Source organism: Mustela nigripes, chromosome 7 (assembly GCF_022355385.1).
Source record: "Mustela nigripes isolate SB6536 chromosome 7, MUSNIG.SB6536, whole genome shotgun sequence".
Classification (NCBI taxonomy): domain Eukaryota; kingdom Metazoa; phylum Chordata; class Mammalia; order Carnivora; family Mustelidae; genus Mustela; species Mustela nigripes.
In genome coordinates, this window is record NC_081563.1 from 31,103,122 (window position 1) to 31,123,989 (window position 20,868).

The window sequence follows — 20,868 nt, forward strand, 5'->3', positions numbered from 1 at the left end:
ATTCTTTCAGAAAAAATAAAGAGTACTGTGGTTGCTAAAAATCAAAGTCTTAATGTTTTAGAGATTGAGGTATTTATGATTGAAAAATATAGTATCTGAGATGTCCTTCAAACTAACTAAGTCTGGGGGCACCTGGGTGGCTCAGTGGATTAAAGCCTCTGCCTTCAGCTCATGTCAGGACCCCAGAGTCCTGGGATCAAGCCCTGAGTCGGCTCTCTGCTCAGCCCGGGGCCTGCTTCCCCCTCTCTTTCTGCCTGCCTCTCCACCTACTTGTGATCTCTATCAAATAAATAAAATCTCTAAAAAAAACAAACAAACAAAGTCTGGGAATGGGGGAGTGCATAGATGGAATCAGACTGTGTGCTGGCAACTAAGCTGGGTGGTGGGTACACGGCAGTTCATTATACTGTTCTACTTTGTGTGTGAAAATCTTCATCATGATATCTTTAAACATCTCTTTATGGACTTTTACATTGACTTCTCATTTGCTGTCCTCCCCCTGGCACCACACCTCCTTAGTCAGGATAAAGAGTCCATAGGTACACACATTGACACCACAAACAACCCAGAAATGATATCCTGACATTTACTCAACAACAGCTGTTCGCCAACACGTAAGGAGTCAACTTCACTGGGAAATATTACTGAAGGCAAACCAGTGTGAAGCTTACCCCAATAACCTCCTTATTTTTTTTCTCCTCCCTGGAGCTGCTTCTCCACTATTCTACCTACATTGTTTTTGAAAGATTGAGGGGAGTTTTGCTTAATGTATGTATAGTCTCTTTTTAAGCATGCCAAATACTTTGTTAGGTATAGTTGACATAAGACTGTTCTTCTCAGTATTATCCATTTACTTCTCAAGACCCCTCCAAGTCTGTGATATGAGGGTGTTTACATGACCACTTGCTGTGGCAGAGAGACCTGCAGTTGTTTCGTTCAAGAGCTCTGTTAAACAGCCTCACTCTAGGCTGCCTGGGTGGCTCAGTGGTTTCAAGCCTCTGCCTTCGGCTTGGGTCATGATCCCAGAGTCCTGGAATTGAGCCCCACACCGGGCTCCCTGCTCGGCGGGGAGCCTGCTTCCTCTCTCTCTCTGCCTGCCTCTCCGCCTACTTGTAATTTCTGTCAAATAAATAAATAAAGTCTTAAAAAAAAAAAAAACAGCCTCACTCTGTATTTAAAAGTGTTTACAGTTCTGACAATTCGAGTTGTTAATAATACTGTGTTCTGACTCTACCAGGAACACTTCTCAAGTTGACAGTTGGCAGCTGAACAAAGAGAACCTGTATCCTTTGGAAGCTAACATCCTAATATTGGAAGACGTATTATATGCAAACAAATACATTATGTTACTGAGAAGAAAATGCTAAAACAGAGTGAATAGAGCTACTGGTATTAACAGTGGTTAGGAGGTAACTAATGTTTGGGTTGAGATATGGATGATAAGGGAGACTGGACAAAAACTGTTCCTCGTGGAACAAGCATCGAAACCCCGAGATCGTCTTCGCGTGTTTAGGGGAAAAGTCAGTGTGAGTGGAGCACAGCAAATGAGGAAAAGGGACGACGAGCTCACAGAGACATCCATGGGCCAGCTTCTCAGCTAAGATAAGGACGTGAGTTTTATTTTGGCATTAAGGGGAAATCACTGGAGAATGAAACAGCACAGTATGACCTGATTGGCTTTTTAGAGAAGAGTGGTTCTGACACTTTGGGGAGAATAGGATCTAACTGGGTGAGGAAACCAATTTGAGCTTATGACAGATGACTGTGTTATCACTGGAGTTGCAGCAGACAAACTGGAAAGAAATCAGATTCAGGGTATGTTCTGAAATAGGATCAAGAACTCAGGGTAGGCTGAATGTGGATATGAGATAAAGAATAGAATCAAAAAGAGCTCTTAGACTAGTGACTGAAGCAAAAATGCTTTAAGCAGACTCAGTTGGGGCTGGAAGAGATAGTTATGGTCTTGGCATAAACTGAAACGGACATAAAGATGGAGATATGGTGTAGTTCAATAGAGTATGGTGGGGAATATAGATTTAATAGCAGAGTCACCAGTGTAAAGATGGTGATTATGGGATCCAACAAAGAACAAGGAGTAGGAGAGAGATCAGTGAGGTGAAATAATCACAAATGTATTTGAATGAAGGTATAGTGAACTATGTCAAATGCCGCTAAGACACCGTACTTTAAGACTGACTGCTAGCTTTAAAGATGTCTTGTAACCTTAATCCGAACTGTTTCCATAAACTGGTGGAGGCAAGCCAGCTTGGAGTCAATTTAGATGAGAAAGCAGAGGCACTGTGTGTATATAAATCTTCCAGAAAAATTTGCTGTGAAAAGTGAAAAAATAGAACTGTAGCTAGAAGGGACAAGACAGGCTAAGGGAAGGGGGGGGTTGTTTTTTGAAGTTGAGTGAAACTAAGGAATGTCTGAAAGCCAAAAGAAATGATGCAGTAGCAAAGAATTTGATGATGCGAGACATGCAAAGAAAAAGGCTATTCGCAGGGTCTAAGTCCTCATGAAAATGGATTCCAGAGCGCACTGAAGTGCAGACCTTTGATAGAACAGGGACACCAGCCATTGTTTAACAGAGAGAAATACAGAATGATGTGGGTACATTCAGAGTCACACGCATAGGTCAATTGTGGCATGATAAAAATAATTGTCTTCTTGCATGCATTCTTCTTTATGAGATGTAAGGTGAAGTCATCAGTGCAGAATTAGAGTAGGGAAAGGGTTTTAATAATCTGAAGAGCAAGAAGGTGTACAATAGCCCCTCAACATACCAGAGACGTGTGGTCAGGTTATTTGGCTGGACTGAGCACCCATTTCAGAAACGCGGTCATGCCATTTAAGAAACTTGAGCCACCAGGCTTCTGTCATCTTCTGTAGTAACATTCAGCTGCTAGAGAAGAGGTATGAGGAGTACCACAATGGTACATTACCACAAGAAAGTGTAAAAATGAACGAGCATAGTGCTGGACCGATGCATCTAAGGAGAGTAAGAAGGGGGGGTGACATGCACAAAGCAGCAGTGGGGCCAAAGGAGGAGATAGATTTGAAAGAATTTGAGATGTCATGACAGGGAGTAATGGAATAAAGAGGCGGAAAGGATGATGGATGACTGCTGTCAAAAATCTAGCCAGGGTGTGGGGAAAACCAGACTTGAGTGAGTTGCACCAGAGACATTCAGCTGGGAAAGTAGGAAAAAACGGAAAACAGGTTTCAGTTCAGGAAAGAAATAAAAACACAGAGATCAAGTTTTAGGAAAATTTGCTAACAACAGACAGTGGATTATTACAAAGTACCAAGAAAGGGGCAAGAGAGTAGGGAAGGGTTAAGGCTGGGGTAGGTGTAGGAATGGTCTGTCCTACCTGCGCCACAGAACCACCTGCAGAATGTTCGGGATACTGAGGCCTGGGCCCCGACCACCTCACAATCTCCCATGTTGTTGTGTCAATAAGGTATGATCCTGATACAAAATCGAAGTTGAGAACCACTGGCTCAAGTGGTATGTGAGGGGGTGTGGAGATACATGACTTCATTTTCGGAGACTGAAGCGGGGGAGTAAGTACTGAGGCATGATGGTGTCGGTCCTAGAAGCACTGGTGACAGGACGGTGTTCTCAAGTACTGCTAGAGAAGCCAGAAGTTGGTATGAGACGCCCAGAGGGCAGTGATTTTATCTCCAGGAGTTTGTTCCAATCTCCTGGTTATTAAGAGAGGTGCCTAAGATGCAGGTACAAGGTCATCCCTGCTGTATTATTAACACAGCAAAAATGAAAATGTCAAAAATGCAATGTTATGGAATTTGAAAGTGTCACTGTAAACAGTAACAAGATAAAATGGAGCCATTGAAAAAACTTGCAATATGATTTACTGTCATGATAAAATATTCAGGATATATTAAAAAGAAAATGCAGTTTCAAAAAAAGCACTATGTATATAGCAGGATATCCAATCAAGAGACCGACTTTTACACACAAAGAGGTAACAAACTGGAAGACCTTTAAGAAAGGTTATCAGTCTTCATCTCTCACAAGTTCCAAGTACTAAGGATGATTTTTTTTATATATTTTGAAAATTTCTTGCACACAGTTTACATTGATAGAATATAGGGGTGTTATTTTAAAGGAATGGGTTTATAATCATAATAATACTATTTCCAAGGAGAATTTGGTCTATCTGGCGCAACCTGTTGCTTTTAAGTATTAAGAAAAATTATCCCAGGAGTGCCTGGGTGGCTCAGTGGGTTAAGCCTCTGCCTTCAACTTGGGTCATGATCTCAGGGTCCTGGGATCAAGCCCCCGAATCTGGCTCTCTGCTCAGCAGGGAGCCTGCTCTCCCCACCCTCCGCCCGCCTGACTTGCTTCTCTGCCTACTTGTGATCTCTGTCAAATAAATAAATAAAATCTTTAAAAAAAAAAAGAAAAGAAAGAAAAGAAAAATTATCCCAAACTTGGAAATAAAACAAAAGACAGTACACCTCGTCCTTTCAAACTCCTACCAGGGCACTGTTTAACATGCCTACCAATGGAATTTCTTACTCTAGGGCAGTGGTTCTTAAAATGTAATCCTAGGAGTCCCCAGTAGGCTTTTGGCATTCTGGGAAGATCCTCCTTTTCCAACTACATAACTGTGTGAGGCCAGATTTTCTTCATATACTTCAACCAAAACAACATATTGCAACATATGAATGTGGAAGCTGATATGAGAATCCAGCTGTCTTCTAAGCCAGTTAAGTGTTCTATTTGCAAACATGTAAAATAATGCCTTTTTCCCCAGAGAGACAGAGGTACAGATATCTTCTCTCCATTTTATAAATGAAGCAGTGGAGGCTAAGCTGTCATGTAGCATTTACCCAAGTTCACAAAGCACGAAGGGGTGGCGCTGGGACCAAAGCTCAGTTTTAACTCTAAGTTCCATCTCCTTTTCCTGAAATTAAAATGTAAGTATGCTTCCAAGTTTTTAGGTAGTCTTCACATTTTGTGACTAGAAAGTCTAAACTAATGCTCAAACAGTCCTCATCCCACCCACCTTAGCAATGGTCAAGCTTCCAGAAGTCATTTACCAGACTACTGGCCAAATAAAGGCAGTACATGGAGCATTAAAACAAGATAGATTAGGGGCACCTGGGTGGCTCAATGGGTTAGGCCTCTGCCTTCAGCTCAGGTTGTGGTCTCGGGGTCCTTAGATCGAGCCCTGCATCCCCTTCTCTCTCTGCCTGCCTCTCTGCCTACTTGTAATCTCTGTCAAATAAATGAATAAAACCTTTTTTAAAAATGTAAATAATAATAATAAAACAAGAAAGATTAAGAGCATACATTTTCTATTCCTGCTTCCCAAACACCCTTCACATTTTATTATCTGACTCTCTCACCAATACTGTGGTAGGGGGAAACTCAGAAAAAATAATAAAAACTATTAGCAGCAATCCAAGGTCTAATGTTCTCTTCTCAATACCCCATCTACCCTCAGAAGAATCAATGCAATCACATGAGCATGAAGAATTACTGAGTAGTCTAGGAAAATTCCGTTACATGGAGGGAAAAACTTACAGGGTAATTGTTTTTGTGTAAAATGAAAATCAGGAGCATAAAACACATATAGACATGTCAGTAAGCTCAGGAGTCATTTCAACAGCACACCAAATGGTTACCGCTGAGGTGCACTCAAGAACAGGACAATTTCACTTCTTGTTTCATATGAGTAATATAATGGGTGATTTTCACCTTGTTTCTGTATTAATAAAACCGTGTTTCCTCCACCTTTTGGTGCTTTATAGAATGCCATCAAGACAGAGCTTTTGGGGCGCCTGAGTGGTTCAGTGAGTTAAAGCCTCTGCCTTCGGCTCAGGTCATGATCCCAGGGTCCTGGGGATCGAGCCAGGCATCAGGACCTCTGCTCAGCGGGGAGCCTGCTTCCTCCTCTCTACCTGCCTCTCTGCCTACTTGTGATCTCTGTCAAATAAATAAAATCTTTTAAAAAAGAAAGAAAGAAAAGACAGAGCTTTTCATCTTAAGTAGGAAGGTTACTCATCTGTGTCTGAAACTTCATACTGACTGAAACGCACCCCCCCCCAGGTGTGTAGTAGCATCCTCATTTGCAAGCCTGAGCTTCACCTGATACTTTCTTTGATAACGTGCTTTCCTGCCAACGTCACAGGGAGGGCTGTCATATGGAACGGTAAGTGGAAGCGCTTTCCTGGGTTATACAAAGGCTGCAATCCCCTCTTCTCAACCTTTCTGTACAGACCTTGAGGCACTTCTGACCTGGTCAACTGCAAGCTTTGGCTCTGAAGAGCCCAGAAAGTCACGAATCTAAAAGAACAAACAGGAGTTGCACTGCACAGAAGAATGTCAAGAGTTGATCAATTCCTCAATCTAAACTCCAGCAAACCCCAAATCTGAAGGAGAAATCCCTAGATCTAAGGCTTGCGTAGAGAAAAGCAGCAACCATTCTCTGTGGAAAAGCCCTAATTCAGCTTTGTTTGGCCAGGAGGCCTATTGGAAGATTCCCCAAAGTTAAGTTCCATGACTGAAGCTCCAAACTGAATCCAAGAAAGTCATTTGGTTAGCAAACCCTGTGAGATCAGTAAACAGTGGCCATGAGAAGATGGCTGCCAGAAGCACAACCCACTGCTCTCCAGGCAGATTTTTTATCCCACAACTATGACAGGAAAGGGAAATCAAGTACACAGGCTGACTCTGATTGAAGTTTGGGAATTCAACCACCAATAAAGGCTAACAGTGTTGAGAAGAGAGACCCAAGCAACCTCCACTAGCAGGTAAGCAGCTAATCAAAAAGCCAATTCCCTAGTTAGTTAAAAGACTAAGCAAGTTCTTACAAAGACTTTGTGAAAGGCCATTTTGAGTATTTATGTAGTGTCCCACTAACAGCAACAGCCACACTGTTTACTGAAATTTTGTAGTATATATTTTTAATAGGTTCTTAACCAAGTTAAGACCAAACTTTTTAAAATCCCAAATAATGAAACAACATAACTGACATCAACAGCACTTACACCTTCAGCAAGGATGAAGCCCCTAGACTGTCCAATTCTGGAAATAACTACAGCCAAGTCCAAGTTAGAGTTCTCTGAAAATAAAACCCTCACAAGTGAAATACTGCTGTTCAACTCTACAAGTAGAATAAGTTCAGTGAAGTGAGGACTAGCTGTCTTCATGAGAAATATATGACAGGAGTGCCTGGGTGGCTAAGCTGATTAAGTGTCCCACATTTTTTTTTTGAGATTTAAAAAAATCTTAAAAAAAAAAAAAAAAAAGATTAGCAAGAGAGAACACGAGCAGTGAGGGAGGGAGAGGGAGAAGCAGGCTTCCTGCTTAGGGAGCCTGATGCAGGGTCCATCCAAGAACCCCAAGATCATGACCTGAGCTGAAGGCAGATGTTTAACTGACTAGGCCACCCAGGCACCCAAGTGTCCCACTCTTGATTTCGGTTGAGATCATGATCTTGGGGTCGTCAGATCAAGCTCCACATTGGTCTCACTGGGCACAGAGCCTGCTTGGGACTCTCCCTTTCCCCCACCTTCCACCTCCACCCCCCAACCTGCTCATGCACTCACTCACTCCCTCTCAAAATAAATTTCACACACACACACACACACACACACACACACACACACACACATGACAAACTCAGTAGCAGGGTTGTGAATGATTGTCCCTTCCATAAAAGTAAATTATTTGTGTCTTAATTAGGAAGATAAATCACTTGTCATTATTTCTTTTAAAAACCTTCCATATTAAAAAAACAAAAACCTTCAATATTATATGGGTTACTACAAAACTGTTCCACAGAGAATATACTAACACCAAAGTTTCATCAGTCAACAGTTTTGAATATGTCTTTAATCCCTTTTATTGCTTCTTACTTAACCATTATTTTCAGAGTCTTTCAGCTGAAACCCAAATGTTTCTCGGAATTCTTTATAGAATTTTATCTTCTTTGCGGAAAACACATTCTCCAACAAGAAATTCAAACAAATCCATGGCTGAGGTTTCACAACTGTTGTTTTTTACAAAAGGTAAGCTCTGTGTTTTTAACTGCAGAAGAATTGCTATTATACAACAAACTTTTTATTTTTTCATTCATAAAAACAGTCCACGGCATTCATAAAACAGGGTGTTAGAAGAAATAAAAAGACCTTTCAAGTGGATTCTTTATGTTTTAAGAACAGATGAGTTGGTAGCAATTTAATACAGGTGGAAACAAATACAATCCATATAAAAACAGGATTTGAAAGGAGGAGGGGAGGAGATTATACCAACCGAAGCAAATTTAGAGCTTTCAGGCATGCAACTCAACATCTGAATTTTCTTCACTTAAAAACCAAACTAGGTGCTTTAATAATAGGTGTTTATAAAGGCGGCTACAAAAATATTACAAAAATGTTAGCTTTACATATACCACAAAAAAAAAAAAGAAGAAGAAGAAGAAGAAGAAAGAAAAAGGAAAGGAAAGAGAGAGAGGGACAAAAGAAATTAACAAATCCCCTGCTATACCTAGCCTAATCACAAGTTTTCCCTAACAGAGACAAAGAAAAATAATTTTTACAAGCTTAGCTTTGGGTACAATACCTTAGAGCTCTCACTTGGGTGTTCCTGCTCATGCTCTTTTCAGTATGAACAAACATGGTTTATGTAATGGAATACATACTTGAAGGATTCCTTAAAAAAGAATCACAAGTTTCATTTTATATATACAACAAATTTTTAATTATGTACTGAAAATAAATTACAGGAAATAACTTTAAAATGCAACAGAGGACAAAGTCACGATAAACATTCCCACTGAATTCCCTTGGGGGTGGGGGTGAGATTGCAGTGCTCAAGGAAGATAAATATCACAAATATATCAAAAACTTCAAATTGTCTATGCATTCACACACTGACATGAGCCACAAACATTCCTTCACAGGGACTGTACTTAGCCTACCACAGAACCAGATTTTGCCATAAACTACAAAACTTTTAATACAAAATCGTATTTATATATTTATAATTCATATACATGCCCTATCTGTGATTTTAGAAAATAAAAGCTACACACTGTACAGACACTCTTAACTCATAGCTGTAGGCAACATTTTTGGATGGAATTTCTCCCCCAATAAAATTAATGGCATATTTTATGTACATGAAGGCTAAACTGCATAAAGACAGTTCAGTTTCCCAGATATGCATCTCCTTTTAGGGCAGGTTTATAAATTTAAAAAGGCAAGACAAATGTACACCTCAGAATCACTTTCTTAGCTACAAGAGTTGTCATGTAATTTCTGTGAAATTTCTGATACATGCACTTATGTAATACTGGTATTGAAGGCAATAAAGCAATATATACTTTTAATGTAGTGGCTCAATAAAGGCTTCATTGTCATTCTGATCTGATTCTTGATACAGTGATTCATAACTTCACTAAAATTAAAATTTCAATGGGATACTGGTGTTAGACTCTAAATAGATTTCTTAAAATATTTCCCTGAAATATCCTTTTACACAAGACAAATTTCACTAACATTAGATTAAAAGGAAGAAAAAAAATAAAAGAAACATGGCACAAATGTGCATGATAAACTAACGCTCCTCAGCCAATCTCCGTGTCTTAGGAGCCAAGAACAGAATGCTTAAAACCAACAAACAATTTTCACACTCTGTGGCAGCCATCTGTGAAGCCAGTTATACTAAACTACTTCTACAGTTGATTGTAAACTTTGGTTTATTTTTATTTGAGTTCTCATTGTACAGCAAGCATGAAAGAAAGGGAGAGTGGAGTCCATGAGGAGATGAACTGTCAGTCTGTCTTTAATCTGGCATGATGAGACACCTGGTCAGTCAGGCCTGCTTTGATAGAGTTTGTTACAGACTGCCTTATGTTTTCCTCCATCAAATTATCACCCAGGGGCTTCAATACCTGTGGTATGAGAAATGTGCAAAACAAATAAAAACATGAGGTAAAAAAAGAGTTACATATAAAAATAGATATAAAAATTCAATTCAAAGCAATGATGAAAATAACCAGGAATGTGGGAAATAAAAAGATGCTTCTCCCAAAAAAAGTTATGATGCTACAAATAATGCAGTTAGACATCTGATAATGCAACACAAACTACTTTCCTCCTAATCAAACCATTTACAATTCCTAGGAGACGGATGTGCAATTCCATACCCTATATGCAGCATCAAATCTGGTAAGTATACAGCATTTATGCAGACCGGCCCAGACGGTCCTGCTTATTGTCCTACATGTATAAGTGGGAACACTTCAGATAGAGAAAAAAGTTAAAAATACTGTCTAATTTTTCTTCTTGTTATTGTTGGATGACAGTCTCTGTCGCTGTGCTGATGAAAGAGCACGATGGACCATTCGACGTCTAGTAACTTCAAACAGTTTGGAAAACACCTAAAACATGGAGTGATTCGTTAGGACAATGACTGAGAGTGCCTGAAGTTAAAGAGTTTAAGACTACAAGAATCTGAGACTTTGTGGGTTTCTCACCTTCCTGGGACTCCTCTGAAGCAAAAGAAAAGAGAAATGCAAGAAAATTTAGGCAAGGTTTGTTGACACAGCACAGATCTTTTCTGACCAGTGATGAACTTACCGTAACTACATTGAAAATAATTTTACACACTTTAGATTCTTCTATTTAATTGTTTTGTAATAATGGAACCTCTAAAGTCCTAGAATCAATGCTATATAGAAGGGGGACTGGCTTTCAAAATAAGACACTGTATAAGGATTAAAATTCATGCTGCAAAAAATCAGTAATGGTCAAAAATTTTAAAGTAGGTAATTTTTTTAAAAAGTGAGGTTGTTGATAGCTTTTAATCCATCTTCTAGCAGAGGGTATCAAAGGGATATGAAGAGAGAGATTTTTTGAGATAAAAGGTTAAAGTTAACAAATATCCAAACACAAGCTTCCAAATCAGATCCAAAAAAATTGAGCATTTCTCTGAAGAAGAATAAATACAAAATCCAAATTAATATAGTGGGTCACTTTATAATAATGACATTACTATAAGAAAAGTCAATACCCAATCAACCTTCCTCAAAAAATGATTTTCTTCTTCAGTCTTTACATTTAAAGCCAAACCAACATGAACCTGCATTTCCTAGATCTTCAAATAAGCCCAATACCGCACTTGCCCAGAAATGATATCTGAAAATGCCTATTATACTGTCCATCAAAATATCTGTAGCTTTCATCCTGATCCTCGACATGATGCTCAAGTATTTCATAAATATCATTTTAATGACATCCCTGAATGGAATTTTCTGAACACAGGCAATTCCAGCACACAGTTGGCCAATATACAACATGGCTTTCCTTAGTAGATTCTTGTCAGGCCCAACTCTGAATTCTCAGAGTTTGAGGTAAAAGATTATGATTAAGAGAAGATGGTTGGGTGCCTTTGGCTCAGGACATGATCTCAGGGTCATGGGATCGAGTCGCACATCGGGTTCTCTACTCAGTGGAGAGCCTGCTTCCTCCTCTCTCTCTCTGCCTGCCTCTCTGCCTACTTGTGATCTCTGTCACATAAAACAAATAAAATCTTAAAAAAAAAGAGAGAGAGAGAGAGAAAAGCTGGTTCTCTCTGTGGCACTTCGCTTTTTGTTCATTAATGTTTCCATAGTAGAGACGTCAAAATTCCTTTGGTAAAAGAAATCCCTATAGGATTGTTACTTGTGCATCAGTAAATCACCAATATTTTCATGGAAGGCAACAAACACCTCAATGCCATCCACTATTTTTCCTCAAATATTAAGCATGTATTGCTTCTTGCCAGTATTACTACGAAACTTATTTTGCTTTCCTAAAGCACTACACTTCCAAATTTCTTTTCCTTATACTGACTAGATTTTCTTTCCTCCAAGAAAATAACCCTTAGATACTCTGGTCCTGCCCATGGTCTGGCGTCATCAGGCCTATGACTAAGAATCTACCCAAAGGATATTACAGATTTCAGCCAATCAAAGCACACTATAATTATGACTTGAAGAAAAAAATTCTCCGGTTCATACTTTATATTCAGATTATACAACCAAACAAAACAGAAAACATCCTTTTGACATTCCTCATGTAAAGAAAAAGTAGGTGTGCAAATACTGCGGGAGAAGGGTGGGAAAGTGTCACGGGGATGATATAAGTCACTGAAAAACCAAAAGATAGATACCAACCTGTTCCCATAGTGTTTCAGCAATCTGATCAATCATTGTTCCAATTTCTCTGAACTCCCCAGAGTATTTTACATATGCCCAAGTACAAAGAGACGTCAGTGCTAACCCCATGATAAGGTTACACAAGACGGCTATAGAGTTTAGGCCAATGAAGCCAGTCAGTCCTGAGATTATATACATAGCAAACATGACTGCAAACAGTGTGGCAGGAGTACGAGCAGCATAGAAGATATTTTTGCCATCATTGTGCTTTATAAAATTTGCATAGGTTTCTTCAATTTCAGCTTCAAGCTGGTCCTGATAACGATGGCAGAATTCATCTCCACCCATTTTCTTCACTGAACGAAACTGTTTAATCGCCACTTCCTTGAGATCCAGGTGTTTTCGCTCCAGATCTGAAGGTGCAATGTAAGGCTTGTCCCCACCACATACCTGTCCAGACAGGATTACAGAAGGACACATTAGAGGCAAGAAATAATTCACACATGAGAGAAGCTCGCTGCTCACAGTTTTTAGTCTCAAAAGGCAAGTTGAGTTTTAAACTTTTTCATAATACCTCACACATAATCATAACTTATTTCTTGTATGTTTAACTGACTCGGGCAAAATAAGCCTTCCAAGTATGACTAATACCAGTAAAGACAAAAACAATTACACTGCAATCTGCAGCTGACTTCACTTGACCCACCAACACACCATGAGAATACAAGACAGACTGCTGGCAGAGAGCGGGTAAAAGAGAACACAGAAAAAAGGTACTTTAATTTCAAGTTAGCAAGGTTAGCACAGAAGATGCTATTGGCCTTAAACTAGTATTACATGAGAAGCTACTAATAAGAGTGCTCTGAATCATGTGTCAAACTATTTTAGTACAATTTATGTAATAACTTGCCACCTGTACCCTGCACTCTAACCATGTGAATTATTTTCTTAGTTTATTTCCAGCAGAGATGATAAAAGGGGAATCAGTGAATGATGTAACGTGACAATGCACAAGGAACACAAATTAGCTCAATTATTTTAAAAGTAAAGATCCTCTATCTCAGTCTAGTGTCAAATTTAAATGTTGGTTACAAACCTGCTCCATACTTTTGCAATAGATCTCTCTTGCTCCTGCTACCGCAGCAAGATTATTAGCTTCAGCTGTTGCCTTAAAAAAAAAAAAAAAAGTGCCAATTTTATGCAAAAGATACTCAAAGGCTCTATAAATTCTGATTAACACAATAAATTATATACAATGAACAAGCCTAAAAATGAACCAGAGAAAACATTATCAACTTCCAGTTTTCCTTTCCAATGGAAGAAACACAAGTATAAAAGATAAACCAATTGCTTCTAACAGGACTTCTAATAGGACTATTTGTTTCACTTGGGTTTATTAAAATGGGTATGCAGGGGCGTCTGGGTGGCTCAGCTGGTTAGGTGTCTGACTCTTGGTTTTCAGCTCAGATTACGATCTCAGTGAGGGTCATTAGATGGAGGCCCACGCTGGGCTCTGGCTCAGCGCAGAGTCTGAGATTCTCTCTCCCTCTCCCCGCCCCTCCGGCTTGTGCTCTCTCTAGAAAAAATGAATCTTTAAAGAAGAAAAAAAAAAGAGTTTGTAACAAACACCACACATGCTCAATAAGTAATAGAGAAATAGACACAACCTTAAAATTTGTCAAGCCTCCAGATGTATAAAACCAAGAATTACTGATAAGCTTGACATCTCGTATCAGTATTACACAAAGACTTTTTAAATCCACAAAACTGCTTACTGCAGGACTTTTAGAAGAAAATACTGTTTAATCTACTATAAAAACGAGAGATTACCCAAAATGGCCAATCTTTAAAAATAGGAACTAAATATGTGTCTGAAAAGGATTAAACATAAATTTGGGTGAAACATTAACAGTATGAACACATTGGTATAAAATTTATTAAGAACAGATCGACATGAATGTAACACTAATTATTCTTCATTTCTTAAATTAAGCTGTTTAATCTTTTTTCAAAAAATGAACTAGGTTGGGGTACCTGGGTGGCTTAGTCAGTTTAAGCATCTGCCTTCAGCTCAGGTCATGATCCCAGGGTGCTAGGATCAAGTCTCACATCTGCCCCTCTCCCTCTGCCACTCCCCCTGCTTGTGCTCTCTTGTTCTCCTTGCCAAGTAAATAAATAATTCTTTAAAAAAAAATAAATAAATTTAACTAGGTTAAAATAACACTGTCCCAAAAGAACACCTTTTAAAAAAAAAAAAAGATTTATTTGCTTACTTGACACAGAGAGAGAAATAGAGAAAGCACACACATATGCACATAAGCAGGGGGAGTAGTAGAGGGAGAGGGAAAGGCAGGCTCCTCACTAAACAGGGAGCCCATGTGGGGTTGGAGCCCATGTGGGGCTCAATCCCAGGATCCCAAAATGAGCTGAAGGCAGATGCTTACCCAACTGAGTCACCCAGGAGTCTCCAAAAGGCACCTTTTAAAAAAGAGGGGGGAAAAAAACCTATATGCACTAGAAGCAGCTCTAAATCATTAATATCAAGAGGAAAAATAAGCCTTATTTCAAACATTCATTGTCAAAGTCTCCAAAAACTGAATAAATTTGGTTTAGACAGGCCCATTTTTAGCCATCTCCTGTAAAAGAACTTTTTCTACACTCTTCCAGCAACTAAAGAGAAGATACTGAAAACTCTGATTTCTGATAGCCTATGTGTATGCAAAGTCTGCAGTCATATTAAAAACTTCAGGACCCAAGACGTGTATTGCCTTAAATATTTGAAATTTATCTGCATGCAAAGAAGCATGATGCCATTTCCAGTATTTATCTCTAAACCAAAGACTTTTCTCCTTCATTAATAAATTTATGTACAACACACATACTACCTGAAGCATGGACTTTGGATGTGGAAGTTCCTCTCCTTGATAAATTTTAATGTAAGCCTAAAATACAAAAGACATTATGTTGGCAGGGCAAACAAATTGGCTCTACAGAAGGAAAGCCATTAAATATAAAAATAATTCATACTTTGAAAAGTCTAGGAAAAAAATCCTAAATAAAAAAATAAATTGAAAAATATAAAAGGAAAATGAAGACTTGAAAATCATATGCTCTCATTTCCACAGTTAACCCTATTCTCAACATTATTAAAAACACATGTTGCAGCACCCTGAAATAAGTAATACATTTTATGTTAATAAAAAAATGTTGCAAAAAAATTGCTAAATTATATTCTAATGTTTCTAAATGTAATTCTAACAACATTCAAATTGTCTCATAGTTAAAAGCTATATATACAATGCCATCTACCTTAATTCTTAATCCTTAATCCTTAATTCTCCCCTCCTGCACTGTTTTAATTAGAAAACATTTTTACTCAGTATTTCACTTTGACCAAGTTATTCAGTTCAAGAAGAAAAATTACCCAATTAATGCTTTAAAAGTAAGAAGATGAAAGTTTTTAAATAGTTCATAATAGGAATTGTTCATCTCAACTTTTTACTGCCTCTAAATTAATTCATAACTAAAGAAAACCAGTATGAAAGTTACCATCAACTGTCCAATAAATTAACAAAAACACACTCTTATGTCAATTGTTCCCTTCCACCTTCTATAAGTACTACGAATAAGAATGCTGACAATGGTCTTGCTTGGTAAGCAAGCAATGATGACTAGAGAAGAGCAGAGAGAAAGAAAAAAAAATCTGTGTAATTTACTTGAACTCAAAAACCAGTTTTGTACTTTCAACTGCTCTTATCAAATCCTCAAGAACTCAAGAGAGAAGGCTTTTATGAGAACTCAAGATACAAAATTGTACTCCCAATATCTATCATCATTCACAAATGATAGAATGATATTACAATTATATGGTGAATGATCTTCTTCTCTCTGTATCAGAGCTGGAGAAAAAGTAGGATAATTCCACAAACAAAATCGCTAGGAAATACAAGTTGTCTGCTATAATTTTAAATATCCTTAAAAAGTGATGCAGCCAATTCAAAGCAGAAAAACAAACTATAAATTTCACTTTTTTTGCTTTATAAAGATAAATACATATATGAACATACATATGAGTTTTAAGTCAGCTGTATTTCCAAATGAGACAAAGTCATTTGGTGGGAGTTTTCCTACCTTAAAGTATTCTACAAGATCTCTACAAGTGACTTTAGATCCACCTATCTCTTTTTCTACCAAATTCTCAGGGGCAAGCAGCAATGGAACCAGATTTCGAAGCTCTCGTTTAAAGTCTTCATCAATATCTAGCAGACATATGAGATAAAAAGTCAACACGTTAGTCAAAAAAAAGGAGAATTAAAGGAGTCCCTATTGGTACAAGTACATAAAATTCTATTTCATGAAATGAAAATATACAGTATCTATTACTTAAGTAGATTCATTTAGAAAATCTCATCCAAAGACATCATATCTCATAGAAAAAAAATAGACTCTGCTATTCCATTTTCCTCATACCCTAATAATTCTTTAATCTCAAATAAGAAGTAGTGGACTACCAAAATAAATTTCATCTCCTTTTCAAAAGGCAAACAATTCATGAAATTGTACTAAATTTTAATACTAGAGTTTGTTTTTCCAGCTATACTGTAAAACTTTCATTATTCCTCCAGCCTTTTGCCATCACACTCCAATCCTAAAACATATTCAAAAAACTGTATCATCCCTAAAACAGAAATCTGATTACATGAATATGATATACTGGTAAAACATTTTACAGACTACAAACAGACGAAATACTGAAATACTCTCAGTCTTTGGAATTTTTAGAACAACAGTGTTGAGCAATAAACCACATAATAATAAAATACGCTAATCCATACACTAGATGTCTGGGACAAACCAATAGAAAGCTAGACAGACCACACAAAGCATTAAAATCACCTCCTTAACAATGCATCAAAATGTCTTCCAGTAAAAAACGGAAAATTTAAGGAACCATGTACTTCTTTTTTTAAACTCTCAGCCTCTAATATATAAGTTTTGACTTTAGCAAGAATGGGAATTCCCACCTTTCAATCTCCCATCAAAACTAGGATTAGTTGCAACTTTAAGACCAGGATGTGGCAAAAGGAAGCAACCAAGATTTGAGAAACAATTGTGAATGTGCTTCCTTACATTCTGTAGCTCTTCATGTTGATTTTGCTTTACCTAAGGGTAGAAAGAGACAAGGTGAAGGTGCAAACAGGAAAAAAAAGTTTTAAAGAAAATATACACACGCTCACAAGTGGGCACACTTACCTCAGATGCTACTCCAGATTGGAGTTTTTTGACAACAAAAAATTTTACTTAAGACCTATTTCTGACCACTTAAGTAAGACTCCATTTTGTCTTAAAACTAGAAAAGATGTTTTCCCCAGGTAAGCTCCCAACAAATGAAATAATAAATAGTAATTAATCGTAATACCCAACACCAGACTAACAAGTAGTGGTTGTGGTTTACAAACCATAAATAAATAAATAATTTGCCTTCCAAGTACTTATAATGGCAAAAAGAAAAACAAAGTACTAATATGCCTACAAATAAAAAGGTTAGCCCCTGAGCAAAGTAATAGCCAAAATGAAAAAGCTCCAGTGCAGTCCAAAGGACTTTGAAACTTGTTGGGATTTCAGTACTTACCCCCAAATAATTATTTTTGATTTACGCTAGTTATCAGTGTTTTGGGAAGAGAGACTGCTATGTATTTTCTGGAACAAAATCTTAAACTTAAATTTTTTTTAATAACTACTTATCCTAGTGTAACTCACATACCTTCTCAAAGACTCTTCTCAAACACCATTTGAAAAAAACATGTACCATTTATAATCAACAAAACCTGGAAACTACCTAAATCTCCATCAAGAACAGAATGAAGAAACTGTGGTCTACAGCTGAATACGTATACAGTAGAATACGACATAGCAATGAGAATAAATGAGAATAAATGAATTAAACTACATGCAACAGTATCTCAGAAACATAATATTGAGCAAGAAGCTAGACACAAAAGAATACATGTTGTATGAGATTCCTTTCATAAAAAGCACACACAAAGCCTACACACTACAAAGGTAGTGGATGAAGGTTGGGTACTTCTGGGTGCTAGTACATGGCTTTGTTCATTTGCATAAATTCATCAAGATGCACACTTATGACTTGAGCACTTTGCTGTATCACTTACAATAAAATCTTATCTTTGAAGTATATAATTCTGAGTATGCCTGATATGCTGTGTGTTCATTTCTTCTGAATAAACCAGAGGAAACTGATGACTGAAATTATCTCTGACAAAAGGGTCTGGAAATGCCTTTCAAATATCCAAAAATGAAGAACTGGTTTTAATCTTCTTTTAGTAATAAGAAAATTATATTATACCCTATGTTTCTGAATGTGGTTGAAAAACTACATGCATCATCCTATAGGCAAACAAAATTTTATTTACCAAAAGAGAAGACCCTACTACTTATGAATTAAGGGATTTTCGCATTAACTTTGGTGTATGTGAGTAGATGGGTCTATCTTACCTGAGGGCTTCCCCAAGTACTTCTACAGGAGGATATATTTAGGAACAAAGGGTCACGCTGGTGAGGTTATTTTCTAGGAATGCTTTAGTGTAGCATGTTGCATGGGCCAGGAGTCTGGGTATTTGGGTCCTAGTCCCAGTTACCAACAATTAGTTAAGAGATCAAAGGCAAGTCACTTTTCTAGGTTCAGTGACATTATATATCTTAAAAAGAAAGCTGAATTAGATGATGTTTAAGATCCCTCTTCTAGCTCTATATGCTGTCACTCTAGAAGACAGTATTTTTTGGAAAAAGGACCTCACGTTGTCTGTGTTCAATGTACGCACATGACATTATCCAGTCTGTCCCAAATGTTCAGAAGGTCAGCTGGGCCAGAAAGACACACGAATGGAAGCAGATCAAAAAAGTTAAGTCTCCTTCAAACTTTTTTCCTTTGAATATTGATTTATAGCTGGTTCTAAGGAGAAATACTTATTCCTTAATTTCTATTCAAGGGCACTGGCCTCTTTGGCAGGATACCAATTTACTGCTCATCAATTCTGTATGGAGCCACCTGGACTAACTTAGGATATGCAATTTATGGTGGTGGCACTTAGAAACTGGAAGTGTAAGAGCAGTCCAGACGGCCCACTCCTTTATCTGGCTTGGTACTTATGCTCTCTTCACTAGGAAATGGGGGCTTACCTGCAATCTCTTTTCAAGGAATTGTTTTCCACCTTCCAAACCATATGAATGTTCATAAGGATAACTCCAATCCCGAATTAAAAACATTAATGTCTACAGATAGAAAAAGGTAGAAATCATTTATTACAAAGTTTGATTTAAAAAAATCATTATTTTAACAATTTAATAATTATGCACTCCCCTAAATAATCCTTTACCAGAAATTATAATGACCAAATGGTTAATGCTGCTCACAGTTCTAGCAAGGGCCTTCTTAAGCCTGTAACACTCCCACCCCTACACCAAGCAATTGCTTCCATCTGAGAACTTCATGGTATATGAAAAAGAGTCACCACAGGAAATACAGGTTCTTTAAAAAATGAACAAAAGCATACAGATCATAATTTTAAGTCAAGGCTGTATAACTGATAGACCAAATAATCTATTTCTAGACCAAATGATTCTCTTCACAGAAATTTTTACTCATATATGCTTATGTTTCTCAATCTCAGCGCTACTGATTTTCTGAACCAGATAATTCTTAGATGTGCATGGCTGGATGGTAAATAGCATTTCTGGCCTCTATGCACTAATGCCAGTATCATTAACCTCCCTCCAAAACTGTGACAACCAAAATGTCTCTAGACATTGGCAAATGTCCCCTGGGTGACAAAATTAACTCAGTTCAGAAAAACTGACATAAGACAAAGAGAGTTTATTTCATCCATATATACAAATAAAGCCATAACCTGCCCAATATCTCATAAAAGTGATCACTTAGGAGGGACAGGAAGGTAAGGTGGCTGGGTAATGGACACCAGGGAGGGTATGTGTTGTGGCGAGCACTGCAAATTGTGTAAGACTGATGAATCGCAGACCTGTACCCCTGAAACAAATAATACATTATGTTAATTTTTTTTAAAAAGTGATCACTTGAGCCACGTAAGACTGAAGCAGGATCGATGTAAACCCACCAACACTAAGAATCACTAACAATGCTGTCACCCAGAAGGACTTCACATACTGAGAAGTAAATAGGGCGGAGTCATTCTCACAGACTATAACACATCTGAGTAAATAGTACTAATGCCAACTTATAAATTACACTTACTTCAACAAAGAAACTATCTGAAATTAGCTTTGCTTTTTTTTAATTTAAATCTCTGTCACAACAGGACTCCACAGAAGCAAGCAGAGCATATGTTTCTCAAATAACTCCACCCAGGTTTATTTTTGACTTAGTATTCTGTACCTGGCATTTAAAAGGAATAAAAACATACAGGGATTGAGGGGGTAGTAGGGGAAAGATATAATAAATTGTGAAACCTCTCTGTATGAAACCAAATAAAGAATAACGGGACTAACCTCAACTTGTAATATACCACACACATACACACCAAAAAAAACTAATATTTTGTGATAGTTCCCCATGTAAAAAAGAAATTTACATGACTGTGTCAAGTTTAGGAATTGAATAACATCTAATTAAGAGTAACATCAACCTCTCAAT

At 37.6% G+C, this 20,868-nt stretch overlaps 1 protein-coding gene across 4 annotated transcripts in view; it reads right to left on the reverse strand.

The window, feature by feature from the left end:
• Positions 1–7,862: 7,862 nt before the first annotated feature.
• The window catches only part of ATL2 (atlastin GTPase 2), a 57,620-nt gene continuing 44,614 nt past the window's right edge, over positions 7,863–20,868 (reverse strand). For 2 of the 4 annotated variants that reach the window (XM_059405475.1, XM_059405478.1), the window contains exons 7-14: positions 19,380–19,472; positions 17,204–17,342; positions 16,311–16,438; positions 15,065–15,121; positions 13,276–13,347; positions 12,198–12,629; positions 10,518–10,532; positions 7,863–9,932 (exon numbers count right to left, since the gene is read on the reverse strand). In XM_059405475.1, coding sequence (XP_059261458.1) covers positions 9,813–9,932; positions 10,518–10,532; positions 12,198–12,629; positions 13,276–13,347; positions 15,065–15,121; positions 16,311–16,438; positions 17,204–17,342; positions 19,380–19,472 — 1,056 coding nt within the window. In that variant the 3' untranslated portion in view covers positions 7,863–9,812. The other 2 variants (XM_059405476.1, XM_059405477.1) reach the window with 2 other exon arrangements.